The sequence below is a fragment of the Erpetoichthys calabaricus genome, chromosome 6, assembly GCF_900747795.2.
Source record: "Erpetoichthys calabaricus chromosome 6, fErpCal1.3, whole genome shotgun sequence".
NCBI lineage: Eukaryota > Metazoa > Chordata > Cladistia > Polypteriformes > Polypteridae > Erpetoichthys > Erpetoichthys calabaricus.
This window is the reverse complement of record NC_041399.2, coordinates 1,618,226-1,633,982: the sequence shown is the minus strand read 5'-3', so window position 1 is coordinate 1,633,982 and position 15,757 is coordinate 1,618,226. Positions and strand designations below refer to the sequence as shown.

Genomic DNA, 15,757 nt, shown 5'->3' with positions numbered 1-15,757 from the left:
TAGGGATGGACCAAGGAACAATACCCGGCTGGGAGGCCAGCGTAGTGGAAGACCAGGGGGAGGCAACTTAGGTGGCAGAGTCGCTGTGTGACACTACTTTTGCAGACACCAGCAAGGCACACTGAGAACTGTAGTCCTGTAGGGTGGCCTTGCCAGGTTCTGTGGGTGCCACCAGGGTGTGTGGCAGGGATTCGACATCCTTGTTTTTGTGCAAACTGAGTTCATACACCGCACAAAACAACACAAATAGTCGTCTTCTATTAGCCAATTTAAGAATGTCACAGCACACGTGAACGAGGACAGACGCAGAGCACACGACAAGGAAGAGTCCGGAACACTCGCTAAATAAGGAACTGGCACTTAGAAAGAGGAAAGGTCTGTTAAAACACACGGGGAACAAAGTAGGAGCTCGTTAACATAAATGGAAACCAACGACGTCTGTCCAGGAACGGAATTGTAGAGCTACAGACAGTTGACAACGGAGGAGATGAGACTGAATGAGATAGATAGATAGATAGATAGATAGATAGATAGATAGATAGATAGATAGATAGATAGATAGATAGATAGGGCCTTTATTTGTCCCCATGGAGAAATTTTGGCATTTAACAGACGACATGTCAATCAAAGACCTGATAAAAAGTAAGACACTATAAACAATATTAAGGGAGTGCTGTATAATAGTAGTAGTGCTGTCACATGTTCAGAATGTAGTGAAACTCTTACTTCCATTTCTGACCAACGTCACCATTTTCCGTCAAGACAGTTAGATAGAGTAAAAGACACTATATAATAGATAGATAGATAGATAGATAGATAGATAGATAGATAGATAGATAGATAGATAGATAGATAGATAGATAGATAGATAGATGAAAGGCACTATATTATAGATAGATTGCCCCCCGGTGTTTCCGTTTGCGATGCCCCAGAAGCTCTGCCAGGGCCTCCTAACCATGAAGCAGCTCGTTTTCTGGTGCTGCTCGCCAGCCTTCTGGACCAGGATGCGTCCATCATGAGGATCTTGTTGGGCTCCCGCTTGCCAGCCATGTTTTTTATTCTGCCTGTCTGTGGGCACATACTGGGTTGCTTTTATGCGTGTTGCCTACTGGTGGTGATTCACAAGGTAATTCAGAGGCGTGGCACAATTCTGCTTTGCTGAGGGTGGCAGACTGGCATATTGTGACTTGTTTGTGGAGGTCTCGGCCCACACCAGCTCTCATTTGCTCCTCTCTGTTGCCCTTGCCCGGCTCACCAGCTCTTCCTGCCAGTGCACTGTGCTGCCACCCGTTCCTTTTTTCTTTTCTTTTTGTTGTCCTTCATCTGCTCAGTGCCCCCCACCATTTTGGAGCAGCTTTACTGAAGGGGAGAACAAGCAGCCCAAAGAGCAAAGAGTGGTCAAGCAGCGGGCGCCATGCTGGTGTCCACAACGCTCACCCCTCAGCACAAAGGAGTCTTTGGTGCTCAGTTGTGTAGCCCGTCACGATGGTGTTGGCGTCAAGAGCAGTGGACGCACAAGGACCCCACGCCCTGACCCTTCTCAAAGACGTTGTTTTTATTTCTTTTCTGTTTCTTTCCCTTTCAAGGAGATGAAAACAAAGCCATCCTCGCCGAGCTGGGTGCTTTGGAGCCGATCTCAAGGCTGATAAAACACGAAGACAAACCTGTGCGCAGGAGTGCCGTCATGGTGCTGGGCGTCATCTCTGCACAAAGTAAGTCTGCCCTGCTGGTGCCCATTCCGAGAAGTTCATGACTTGGGTGGGCTGTGAATCTTTCAAATGTGTGCAGTGGGACCCCAAAGCTGACTGACCATCTCACCGTGCGACTCTCAGCCGGTCCTCCGAAGGCCTGCCTCGTTTGGGACGAGTACAACATTGGGGGTGTTTGGAGACCACCTGTCAGGAGGGCCCACACAAGCCTGGCCAGCATTTGCTCCTCTGCAGTGTGAGTGACCGTGTCGTGATTTGACACTTATTTTACTTTTTATTGTTTACAGTCATGAAGATGGCTCTTAATTCTTGTTTTGTGGGTTTTGGTGGTCAAGGAAGTTTGAATTTAGTGGGGCGTTCAAAACGAAAAGACGCCAAGACCATCTCACGAGGCACCACTTAGTCTGCATTGTGAGCTGCCACCATTTTGTGTTTTTTGTTTGGCCTGGTTGCCAAGCTGTTGCTAGGAAGTGTATGGCACGTGACATCACTAGGTCAAAGGTAAAACGTGAGGTCAGCGTTCAGCTGTGATAGTCCACGATTGTGGAGGCTCAAAGGAAAACCCCCGACATTCTGGCTGCGAATTCAACTACGGTTTTGTCTCTCATTCCAAGTGTTGACTACTCGTCGATTTGACGGCGTTCCTCGAAGTTTAATTCTCACCATTTTAGTTTCAAAGATGGGTGCAGCTGCCTGGCCCACTTCTGATGGAGTCAGAAGGTAAAGTTAACAGCAGGGCATACATGGGCCGCCATGTTAGGGATGAGCGAGTGACAGAGACCCCCAGTGACATTACTGATGAGATGCTGACCAGAGCTTTGAGTGCCACAAATCCTTAGTGTAGTTCATGCAAGAACAAGGCCTCAACCCAAAGGAGTGCCTTTGATGTGTCGTCACATAAAGATGTCTGCCTCCTTTAGTAATCCACTCTGTCTTCATGGCCAGCTGTGGTCCCTAAGAGCTTGTCTGAACTTTCTCTGCAGATGACGTCAAAAAGTACCTGAAGAAGATGAACGTCATCCCTTCGGTCATCGAACTGTTGGAACCAGAAGGTAAGTCCATTCGAACACCAAGGGAATGAGGAGAGATTGACCAATATGGCTGTCTGTGCCTTTCTGCCGTCACCTGAGTAATTAAAGGGACACACATGGCATTGGAGGGGATCTGCGCGGGGAGGTCCACATTGAATACTGTGGTCGTCATATCTGATATCCGATATTTGGGAAATTTGTTGGGAAAGTTTAGTTTTCATTGAGCTCTCTCAGTTTTCCAAAACTCCCATTGAAGAGCATCGGCCAAGCAGTCAGTCTTATTAATGAAACACTAGGAAGGGCAATGCCAACCAGGAAAGGGAAACCCCCCCAAAACCCTGGCCCATGCTTCGTCCTTATTACATTAAAATTTACATGTCATGTCAGAGAAGGTCACTAGTGGAAACTCTTGGGAAAACACACCAAAGATGAGACGTCGTGGTGTCAAGAGGTGAAAAACCTCCAGCAGAAAGGGAATGACAGGGGGATTCACTCGGAAGAGGCCCCCAAAATATTCTTTAATGACTCTCGCTAGGACAACATAATCTGAACAGAACGACGTGCCACGTGCTCCTCAGCTTATGGAGCTTCCAACAAGCTGGGATGCGATGAGGTAGGCGCCAGACAGCTGTTTGTAACTTCTGGGCCCACCGCCCAGACCCCTTCACTCTGTCACTCGACCTCTCACCAGGACGGTGGTGTACTGTATCGAGAAGCACATCTTCATGGGTCACCAATTCGTTTAAGTGATGTCAAAATCAACTGGATGATCGCGAGTTAACACAAGATGGAGCAACGTGTCACACTATCGGCAAAGAGCCTGGCAGAAATGGAGTCCTTCTTCGGCAACAGGGTCATTTCAAAGGGGCTTTGGCCACCACGGTCACTGGATCTGACACCACCAGACTTCTTCAAAGGAAAAGTCTATCGGAACAAGCCTCGCACTGTGTGAAGGAAAACATCCAACGTGACATGGCTGCTGTTCCCCCCACCCCGAGATGCTTGCCAATATGTTCGAGAACATGGAGCTCTGCGTTGAAATGTGTCTGGCACCACTTCCAGCTTCGCATGGCATGCAATCAATTACACGTACGTCAAGGTAGACAGCGCATTTTAGCGGTTCAGATTGCTTCACACAGAATATTCCGGGCTTCTTTTGAGGCTAAGGAGGGACTAAGTGACCTGGAGATTGTAGAGAGAGAGGTGTGTTGCTGGGACTAAATGGGCTGAAATCTGACAAACCACCAGGAGCAGATCACGTCCATCATGGAGTGCTTCAGAAGATCAGATAGAAATCCTTGACGTGGTTTTTTTTTTAAATCTCGGCTCTCTCCTGAAATTCCTAAAATCCAGAGGCTAGCATGTGTTATGTTCTCGCATAAAAATGATGATTGGGATGATGCAAATTACGTTAGGCCGGTCAACGTAACGAGTGCCACAGGTACGTTAATGGAGACAATTATTAAGGTTGAGATGAAGCAGCACGTGTCCAGAACAAGAGAGTGATGGTGAGCAGTCAACACGGGTTCAGAAGAGGAAGGTTGTGTTTCACCATTCCAGGAGGAAGCTGCAAAAAGCAAACAATCAGAACGGAGTTTATGACATTCTTCACCTTGACTTTCTGAAGGCTTTCATTAAAGTCCCACATGAGTGATCAAACTAAAGGAAGTGGGAGTCCAGGGTGCAAAGTGGGCTCAAACACAGGAAGCGGAGGGTTAGGCTGAGGGGAGATGTTACAAGTGGTGTCCAGCAGGGGTCAGTGTTGCGGCCGCTGCTCTTTTTTAATATTCCTAGGTCAATTCGCTTTTGGAGCTTGGAGATGATACCAAGTTACGTGGATTGTCAGATAATGTAGAATCATTACAGAGGGTCTTGGACAGCATACCGGCTTGGGCAAATTTGGAGGAAATCTGAATTGGGCTGGAGACCCTGAGGTGGACGAAGCAGGCTCCAGCCTGAGATGCATGGAATTTCTGTTTGGTTTTTCTGAATTTTGCACCCTTCCTGATTATTTAAGGTGGTCCAGTGGCTTGACCTGGCGTGTTTGTCCCCTCGCTTTGCAGAAGACGTGGTGATTCACGAGTTTGCGAGTCTCTGCCTGTCCTTCCTGTCCAGCGAGCCGTCTGTTAAAGTGCAGATAATTAACGAAGATGGCCTCGAACCTCTGATCGGCCTCCTCTCCAGTGCTGACCCTGACGTCAAGAAGAACAGCTTGGAGACCATCTACAACCTCGTGCAGGTGTCACTTTACTTTCCTCTCTTTTCCTCTGAATGCCCCCTTGGACTGAGAGGTGTGTGGGTGGGGGGTTCAGAAGCCACAGGTTACTGAGGGGGTTTCTGGAATTTAAACTCCAGCAAATCTCCAGGACCAGTTAGCAGTCACCCTTAAATGTTTGAGGAGATCAGTGAGTGCAGACAGAAACCATTGAGGCGAACAAAGGGTGAAAAGGCTCATGGGTAGAGGACCTTGTTAGAGTCAGGTGATGTTACAGGTGGTGTCCAGCAGGGGTCAGTGCTGAGACTGCTGCTCTTTTCAATATACCCCCCATTGAGCCAATCCTTAGGACCACTATCTTAGCACTGGGTAGGCCAACCATTTGCTCTCCAAACAGCGTCAATCCATCATGACATGGACTCCCTTTGAGATTCTGGGCCATGTGGAGATGATGGCATCACACAATTTCTGCAGATTCCCACTGTGAATCTTCTGCCCTACTAAATCCCAACGGCCTACTGTTGAATTCTGGGAAGGCTGTGGTCAGCCGTGGCATTCAAGAGATGATGGATGGGTGTTAATGGGCCCAATTCCTCACACCAGTATACCACCACCACCACTGGCAGGTTGGATGTCGGGGCTCGTGCTGCTCTGACCCAACTATCAGCAGAAACTGAGATTCATCACACCACTCGCCAGCTGTCCAGTTTTGGTAAGCCTGTGCCCACCGCACCCTCCACTTTCTGTTTTCGACTAACAGGAGTGTTTTGGGTTTTTTTGATGTTGTACCCTACCTACCCCAAGGTTCAACAACAAACAAGAACATTGTTGTGAAAATATAAAAATAAGATTAGGCAATACCAATTAACATAGAATAAAAGTAAGGGGGGACAGAAAAAACAACAAAAAAAACTCCCGAACGGAGAAAAAAACAAAATCTGCAGGGGCTCCGAGGCCATGAGACCACCCGGCCCCCACTAGACATTCTACCTGGCATCAATGATCTCAATCAGTCCTCAGGGTTTTCAGGATTCACGTGGAGGAATTAGATGACGATGATGATGGTGATGGTGGTCATTTGGACCTCTGGCCTTCAGTCCATCAATGTAGGTGCCCTGATCGGGTGGTGGGGGCACAGATTGGCACCACAGAAAACCAGAAAAAGAACAGCAGAGAAAGTAGGGGTCAGTATTAGGATTGTGGAGATATGATAAAAATGATAACTAAATGCATACACAGAATATCAGGGTTACGCTAAGATGAAGCCGTGAGAGCGCCATGTTACAGTAACGGGTTTTTATTTTTATTTAAAATGCTCCACCGTATTAGCCTGGCAAATTTCTATTGGTAAACTGTGTAACAAAAAGGCGCTATATTGACCTGACACAGACAGACACGGGAGGCACACTTATTAAACAAATAAAAGTTTTTTATTTATTCTTCACCACGTGGGAAACGCCTTCCCCGTGTCCCACAGGCACACCACAGTCCCAATAAGCACTGAAACACACACACTTTCCTTTCTCCTCCACTCCTCTCCTCCCGACCCTGGCTCCCGGAGTGCTGTCTGCTGGTCCCTTATATAGCCCATCCAGAAGTGCTCCAGGTGTTTGATTACGCATTTCCAGTAGCACTTCCAGGTATGGTGCCCATAAGGGCTCAGCAATTCTTGCTGCAGCACCCCCTGGTGGCGCCCACGGATCCCAACAGGGCTGCTCCCATGAAGCCCTGCGGGAGTCCGAGGCTCCGCTACAACCCAGGGGGGTTGCCATTTAGCGTCCAGAGGGAGGTAACGCTCTGTCCACGCTTGCTCCCCCGGTCCTCCCAGTGTGGAGGTGTCCCGGCCAGGCAAGAGCTCTAGAGTTGTATTCCAGATTTGAGGTGCATAACAGCAGAAGGTCGCCTCACCACTTCTTCTTGGAATTCTAAGCAGACCCTCATTCGAAGATCTAAGGTTACGATTTGAAGTGAGTGGTGAGAGACATTCTGAGATAAAGGACGGAGCAGATGATTGAAGGCTTTGTACGCCATCAGCCGTATTTTAAAGTCAATTCTACATGGCACCGGTAACCAGTGTAGTGACGCTCAGACTGGGGTGATGAGCTCGGATTTTCTTTTCCTAGTTAAGATTCTAGCAGCTCCATTCTGCACTCATTGTAACTGATTGATGTCTTTTTTGGGTGGTCCTGAGAGGAGTGCGTTACAGTAATCCATCCATCCATTATCCAACCCGCTATATCCTCACTAAAGGGTCACGGGGGTCTGCTGGAGCCAATCCCAGCCGTTACAGTAATCTAGTCAACTAAAAACAAAGCGTGAACTCATTTTTCAGCATCTTGTAAAGTTATAAGGGGTCTAACCTTTACTATATTTCTTAAGTGAAAATATGGTGTCCTGGTAATCTGATGAATATGTGATTTAACATTCAGGTCCGAGTTAATAGTTAGCCCTAAACGTGTTGTGCTTTCTGAGATGCTTTTCTGCTCACCACACAGTTGCCTCTCTAAATGACCTTTCTGTCTGCTGAAACCCATCTGGCCGTTCTCCTCATCATCACAGTTGTCGCTCACCGGACCCTTTTTGTTTTTCAGTCAACTCTAGAGAGAACCTTCAAGGAGATCAGCCGTTACTCAAATACTCCAAGCAGCCCATGTGGTTCCAACACTCTTGCCAGGGTCACAATGCCAGAGGTTACATCGTTTCCTCATTCTGGTGTTTGATGTGAATTTGACCTGGAATTCCTGGCCAGCATCTGCAGGATTTTAGGTACTGCGCTGCTGCCACATGATTGGCCGATTAGATACCCGCAGGCGTGCAGGTGATCCTACTAATCTGTTCAGTGGGTATACAAGTAGATCCAACAAATAATGTGGTGGTCAGGTGGACTTCAAGGACCCTTCTTGAATTTGGAGAAACTAGGGGGATAGGATTGATGAGCTTGTTGGGCTGATTTGCCCGTTCTCTTTGCAATTCTGTAAATGAAACCCCAAGCTCCCCCCCGGGGGCATCGACTCTCGTTTAATTCCACTCTCTTGCCTTTGCAGGATTTTTACAGCCGAGCGGTCATCTGTGAGCTGAATGGAATTGCTCCTCTGCTTGAGCTGCTCAAGTCGGACTACCCGGTGATCCAGCAGTTGACCCTCAAGACCCTGGCAACGATAACCAGTGATGCGGAGACCCGGATGGCTTTGCGAGAGTTAGAGGGGCTCGACTACCTCATAGAGATGCTAGGAGCCAACGTAAAGCAGCATCATTTCTCGTTCTGTTTCTTGGGATCGGGATGATGGGATGAGCACCTTATTGTAGGGCTAGCAATCAGAGAATGAGGAAACAAAGGGTGAAGGTCAGAAGAGATGTCATCATTGTGATGACGTGTCACTCAGAGTAGAAGAGGGTTATGGAGCTAAAGAGTAGAGGAGGACGTCATAACTAGCTGCATGCCTTCAGGGGTCATAGGAGTGGAACTCCATTCAGTGTGAAGAACTGATCTGGTGCTTTGTTTGGTTTCCTCCCAGGACCTTAGTGACCTGCACGTGGACGCCCTCCTGGTCATATCAAACTGCTTAGAAGATGAGGACACCATGCAGCTCATTCAGCAGACGGGGGCCCTGGACAAGCTCATGCAGTTTGCAAGAACAGCCACCCTCGTGGACGTCCAGAGGAAAGCCGTGAATGCGATCCTGAGAGCCGCACAAAACAGTACGAGACCCCCTAAGTCTCTCGTCTTAATACACTCGTCACTCCTTGTCTCGATTCTGGCACTTTAGAAACGTGTTTCACAGACGCCTGTTGAAAAGAGTCAGTCGGGATCACTGAACTGCTTCCCTTGCGTCCCCGCACTGGCGGCCTGTTTGCCATCACACACCCTGGCAGTGGGTCTCACGTCTCGGTTTGGCATTCTCCCTGTATTTGGAAACAAATGTGCTGCATACACTGGGTGGTGTTCTGTTCTCCGAGGTCCAGACACCATTTTAGTACCAAAAGGACCCCCCTCACTGGTCACAGTCCCGATGACAGGGAAAGCACTCCAAGCGGATGGTGATAAGGTACCCAGGCTCCTCTTCCTTTCCAGATGTGATTTGCTCACCTCCATTCTTCACTCTAACTGTCCTGGCCGAGACCCCTTTTCAAGACACACCCGGACGTAGTTCTGACACATCAGTCCTGTAATCTGGGTGACCGGTTAGCCTCATCTCAGAAGTTCCCTGCAGCAGCACCCAAGGAACCTAACATGGCAGCACTTTTGGACTACGATTCCCATGCTCCTCTGTGGTAACACATGGCCACTGGGAGGTCTCCCACTGCCCTTCCACTATGCTGGCCTCTCGACCAACCGAGGAACTTCCCATCCAGGCTACCCATCCACTCACATTGTCCATCACACCAAACATTAACTGGACACAACTTGGTCCAACAAACTTGTGTGGCACCAAAATGATGTCTGATGACCCTGTGCACACTCTTGGCCCATCTGGTATCACTCCACATATTGAGTTTAAGACGTTAAAGGGGATTTGACATTTTCAGAAGCGCTCATCGTTCCTCACTCTACACACTGGACCCGCATCCTGGCACCACAGAGGGCCTTCAGGGGGCTCAAAAGGTGAAAAGGGGTAGACATGACAGGATAGGATGTGGCATCTTCTTAACTTGGAGACAGATTAGTACCTGCTTTTATGACCGCGTTGTTTAAGTTCATTTCATTCAATAACAGCAGGGTGCTCTGACCGATCGCAGTCCGCTAGAGTTGATGTGTAGAAAACGCCGTGAAAAACAGTTAAACATCTCAAAATAGTTGAAATCTGATAACCGTCAAGGAGCCAACTGGAAAAACTGCTGTAATTATAGCACAGTGAGTGTGTGTGTGGCTCCTGTAAGACTGCCATCAGGAGACAGCTTTGAGGACCCGGACTGAAAAGTGTGACCACCGCTGTCATTTCATTCAGCTTCAGTAGGCTGGCACCGTGAGCTCTTAATGCCCACTCGAGTTAGTAAATCACGATAAATTCAGAACCTCGCTGTTTATATGGAAGAAGGAGGATTTGGAAATGTCCTCTGAGCTTAAAAGAGAAGCGCAGCATTTGTCAAGTCAAAGTTATTTCGTAGGCATTTGCTACGTGAAATCTCTCAATTATAACAGAAAATCCTGAGACGAGACGAGACAATTGGCAAGAGATTTTCTCAAGTCCCGCCCTCCTCCTCTCAAACCACGCCCTCTCACGGTCCTCTCACCTCTCATTGGTGTGAATGCTTTTGTCAGACACGCTTCCTGCGCTCTCAGCTCTTATACATTTTTACGTTTTCCTCACTTTAAGTTCCCAATAAAAGAAGACGTATGATGTCCAAATCTTATTGAAGACTTTCATCAACAGAACAAATGAGTACACGGGCAATCCTAGCACCGAGAAACGATGAAGTCAAACAAATAACACGAAAATTGTCGAGTGGTGACACGTCAAATTGGTTAAATGCGTATCAATAGACTCTGCTGAAGCAGTTGGTGGTGATGGTGAGGAAGATGAAAACACCAACTTACAACATCATGAAGAATATCTACAACCGTTAACACCTTCGGGTCTCCCACCGGCCAAATTACTGTTGAAAGAAGGACATATTATAATGTAATTGTGTAACTGATGTCTGAGTGATGAGATTAGTTGCACTGAACAATTCTGACATATTAAATTTTAACAGGCGACAAGAAAGGTAATGTAGTCCATCTTCACTAATGACATGAGACACCAAAGGAAATCTTGACATGCCATTCGTATTAAAACGTTTACGGTTTCCTGTTAGAATCGCTTTGGCAAAGACAATTAACAAATCACAAAAAAGAGAGAAAAAAATGATAATCACTCACAGGCAGTTATACTTTGTGTTTTCATGATGAAAATCCAAACACAGAATTAAAATTGAATGCGATATTTAGGAAAAGTTAATTCCAAATATTGTTTTTACTGAAGTTTTACAGTAAAAGTGTTAGTTTAAAATATATTTGCGTGTTAATTTCAAAGCCGAACAGAACAAAATCGTATAACGCAACGAATACCTCTAACGCAACACGAAACATCATTTACTTTCAAATTATTACGTTTGACTATGTTTTACTCTTGTTAATTACTTGCTTTAATGTAAAACAGTTAGGTCTATTATGCATACGTGACAATTCCCATGAAAACAACAATCTGTTTAAATTGCATATCCGCTTGCCCACACGCCAGCGGCAGAGCCCCCCAGTATTGGTATATATCTATCTATCTATCTATTGTTTTAAAATCTATTGTTTTAAAATCGAGCATTTTCTGAGAATTAAAAAGAAAATTTCTTCCCCACCCTGGCATTTTATAATGGAAGTCAAGGGACATGTGGCACGACTGGAAAAAAAGCCTAAAAGATTCCAAATACGTTCAGGCCTTGAAAGTCATCCTTGGTCCACCTCTTGAGATTCCACACACTTTGTGAAACGGCTCATACGTCTCCCTTCTGAACAAAAGCCCATCAGTGTTATGAGATTCCACCATTTTAAGAGGAGACTCCGGGACCTCGGGGCTCGTCTTCTTTCACCCCCAGGGGTGTTGGTGGTACCAGCGGCTCCCAAAGTGACTCCATCACATTAACTACATCATGTCTTTGTAAAAGAGGGAGACAGCGGACCTCTCGCTCATCGAGGACGTGCAGACTTCACACGGGCGTGAGATTCGAACCCAGAAGTGAGCTTCACACACACAAGAACTACTCGTCTCTTCCGTATTCGGCTCGCTAGTGAGCGACATTTCCGTTGCTAGTAACACCGTGGGCTCCATTTGTCACCCTGCTTCACTTGCAGCTGCAATGCATTGACTCTCCCTGTCTGCAGTGGGCTTCAACAATGGACGATCAGACACAATTTGGTTATCACGTATGTCGCCGTCTGTTGAAAAATGATAACTACAAGCTCGCAGGTCCACTTTCAGCAGGTCTTCAAGTTCAGGTTTTCATTTATTCATTGTCCAGTTGTCCCCTACAGCTGTGCCCACGTACTAATGGAAACAGGACAAACTTTAAAAATGAATAGACGTAGTCACCGTATCTGATCGTGTTCAGGTCTGACAGGAGAGTGTCACCCGCTGGGGGAGAAAGGCACATGGCCGTGATAACTCTGCCAATCATCAGGTACCCTCTAAAACACACTGAGCTCTGATCTCGCTCTCTCTCAAAAACATCAAACGTTACTCCTTGACAATCTCTAGATGGTAGAAACAGGTATCACCAGCTAAGCGGAGGCAACATGTGGCGAGAGGTAGAGGGACTCGAACAGAGGCCAGCCAAGTTTTGGAGGTCCCCACAGTCCTCCTCTCCGCCACTCTACTTGGTCACTTATTCCACGTGCCTGTGGTTCTCTGTGAGAAGAAAAACTTCCTAACATTTGTGTGAATTTAGCCCTTCACAAGTTACTAATGGTGTCCCTGTGTTGTTGATGAGCTCCTCATTTTAAAGTCACCGTCTCGATTCGCTGGACTAATTCCCTTCATCATTTTAAACTCTTCAGTCAGTCAGGTCTCTTCTTCTTCTTCTTTTGACTGCTCCCGTTAGGGGTCACCACAGCAGATCATCTTCTTCCATATCTTTCTGTCCTCTGTATCTTGTTCTGTCACATCCATCACCTGTGTGTTCTCTCTCACCTCATCCATAAACCTTCTGTTAGGCCTTCCTCTTTTCCTCTTCCCTGGCAGCTCTATCCTTAACATCCTTCTCCCAATATACCCAGCATCTCTCCTCTGTACATGTCCAAACCAACACAATCTCAAATCTCCAATGTCTTCATTTCAATCCTTGAAAAGGCTCAGCTCTTTGACTCTTTCCTCATAACTCATCCCCTGTAGCCCCCATAATCAGCCTCATTGCTCTTCTCTGGACCTTCTCTTGTGCTGTTATGTCCTTTTTGTTGCCTGAAGACCCAAACTGCACCCAGGACTCCAGATGAGGCCTCACCAGTGTGTTATAAAGCTTGAGCAGAACCTCCTGTGACTTGTACTCCACACATCAAGGCGCTATATAACCTGACATTCTGCTAATGGCTTCTAAACACTGACTGACAGTTGATAGCTTAGAGTCCACTACGACTACTAAAGGTGGACTCTCGATTTTCAGACCACCCATTGTGTATTCAGACCTCCCATTTTTACTTCTTGTGTGTAACTCTTCACATTTACCGACATTAAATGTCATCTGCCACACATCTGTCTGCTGCCCAAGTCCCTCTGATGATTGAACAAATTATTGATCATCTGCTAATCCACCTATCTTGGTATCATCTGCAGACTTCAGCAGCTTGTTCCTCATATTCCTATCTAAATCATTTAAATTTATTAAAAATAGCAGTGGTCCCCAGCACTGCCCCCTGCTGGTCACCACTCTTAACGTCACCCAATTCTGCTGAGGTTCCCCACCCCATCGCCCTCTCCTTCCGGTGCTTGAGCCAATTAATAACATTAATGATCCCTGCTTCACCAAAAGGCACACACTGGTGAACACCTAATGGCCGGGTGAGCCAGACACGGGAGCACAGGCTTTATTTAATGTAATATTCAAAATGGAGGACATCACAAAGATCCTCACACGGAGCTAAGAAGGAAGAGCCTGGCATTATCTTCCCAGTGCCATTGTTGAATAATGAACAGCAGTTCAATGCCCAAGACTGTCCTTTTGATCTTTCCACAGGACTAATTTATCCTCTTTTATAATGGTGGGCATTTGCACATTTGCCTATTGGGGGGCTTTTCGTGTCCCCGGCTGTTTTTATGGTTCAGGACAGTTTTCATTTTTTTCAAGTTGGTTAGCTCTGCCCATGAGGTGCTTGACATTTGTGCCCAACTTTGTTTTTCTGAGATCCCCTCTGCACTGCACAAGTGTCCACTTCATTCTTTTCATTTTTGTTTTTAGGCAAAAATAAGAAGATTTTGCACGATCACGGGGTCGAGAAGATCTTGGTAGGACTTTTGGGTCCGGATAACGCGGACATTCGAGAAACTGCCTGCTTGGCCATCACCGTCATGTGTGAAAACGAATCCAGCAAGGTGTCATTTGGGAAGTGGGGTAAGGCAAAACAAAATGGCGGCGTCCTACCTGGAAAAGAAAATAGGTGGGGTAGGGTGACGATAAGAGGGTGGGAGCTTCACACCTACAGCAGATAACCCAAACCTGCGAACGCTACATCAACAGGTGCCTGGCCGTCAAGGTATCAAACGGCATGGTGGACCTTAAGGGCTTGGAGACCACCGCTACTCTCACCCCTTAGCCTGGGCAAGACAGAGATAGATAAGCCAGGTGTCCCCCAGGCTCGGCTCTACACAACATTCACCCGATTCTTTCTTTTTCCTGATTTGTACTCCTCTCTCCACTGCCACCTCTTATAGTTTAACCACAAGTCTCTCCCTTGGACATCCACATCAATCATCTCACCTGCACCACTTTGGTCATCTGCTTCTGTTGCTTCATCATAGATTTCCAGCATATTAGTAAAGCACAACTCTCCCCGTCTAAAACCCATGCTGACTATTCCCTAAACGGGCAGTTTTCATACAAACACTGCACCATGGGAGCATGGACAACATAGTGGGGTGGACGGCAGGACCACAGGGACCTTCAAGTCTCAGCTCGATGTTACTAATGAGGTGAAGCGGACTGGTGAGGAGCTTATTCTCCCAAAGGCCTACAGCACTGCCCAAAGCTGCCCTACACTGCCTGGACTTTCACACCCCGCTCTCATCCTGGACGTGTCCTGCCTCTGTTACCCAACTGGGCTGCTCCTCGTTGGGCTTGACTTCAATGTCCTTTGCTTACTAATTTTCTTGCTGATCCCCTGAAATGTACAACATGAAAGATGAACGAGGGTGTCTGCCAAGTAAAGGTGAACAAAGCGGCCTTGGGTACCTTATAAGGCGCTTTAAAATAAAATGTATTATGAACTAACTGGCTGTGTAAGCCCGTGCTGTAAAGATCCTAGAAACCCTGGATTCTTGCACTTCAGTCACTTGATCGCATCGATTGTACATTAGCAACTAAGCGAGTTTCTCTCTCCTTAGATGTTTCATTTTGCCGATGTGCTCACCTCACTTGTCTATCGGTGGTTTCACTTTGGCGACAGAGTCGATATCTTTGAGCTTCATGCTGTAGCCTCGCACTTCCAGGCCGGACAGACAGACAGACAGACAGACAGACAGACAGACAGACAGACACATTTTCACGTTTATATGTACTTGTGGCTCGTGCCCGATGCCCGCCACACATCTGACTGGACTCTCCTGCTCGTTTGTGTCTTTCAGATGTAATCAAGCCACTGGTGCAGCTTCTTCAGAACGACTATGGCGAGGTGAAGGAGGCGGCCGCACTCGCCCTATCCAGTCTCACCACAGCCAACATGAACAACTCCATGTAAGAGTCGCGGTGCTGTGAACTGTCTCCTGTCGTGGTCAGGGCTGGACACGGTCATTCTCTTTGTTGTTGTGTCTCACGTAGCGCTGTGTATAAAGCCCGAGGCATTGAGCCTCTCGTACAACTCCTGGCTAACGAGAGGGAAGGTGTCGTGGCCCACGTCGCTGCTGTCCTTACCAACATGTCATCCCAGAACATCCTGCGCTCAAATATTCAAGCCAAAGGAGTCATGACCGCCCTAGTGGGCCCACTCCAGTCGGCCAGCAGTCTTGTGCAGAGTAAGGCGGCCCTGGCTGTGTCTGCCTTTGCCTGTGACTCGGAGGCCAGAGAAGAGGTGAGTGCCCGAGTTTCCCACCTGCTGTATTTGGCCGTGCCAATCTATTTTAGAT

At 47.2% G+C, this 15,757-nt stretch overlaps 1 protein-coding gene across 1 annotated transcript in view; it reads left to right on the top strand.

Annotated features, from left to right (window-relative positions):
• LOC114653848 (armadillo repeat-containing protein 3-like) overlaps positions 1–15,757 on the top strand; it is a 34,975-nt gene that overhangs the window by 9,410 nt on the left and 9,808 nt on the right. Inside the window, exons 7-14 of the mRNA XM_051929349.1 lie at positions 1,587–1,712; positions 2,693–2,761; positions 4,804–4,979; positions 8,000–8,194; positions 8,471–8,654; positions 13,878–14,076; positions 15,228–15,368; positions 15,453–15,702. Of these exons, the coding sequence (XP_051785309.1) occupies positions 1,587–1,712; positions 2,693–2,761; positions 4,804–4,979; positions 8,000–8,194; positions 8,471–8,654; positions 13,878–14,076; positions 15,228–15,368; positions 15,453–15,702 (1,340 nt within the window). The remainder of the gene's footprint in view (positions 1–1,586; positions 1,713–2,692; positions 2,762–4,803; positions 4,980–7,999; positions 8,195–8,470; positions 8,655–13,877; positions 14,077–15,227; positions 15,369–15,452; positions 15,703–15,757) is intronic.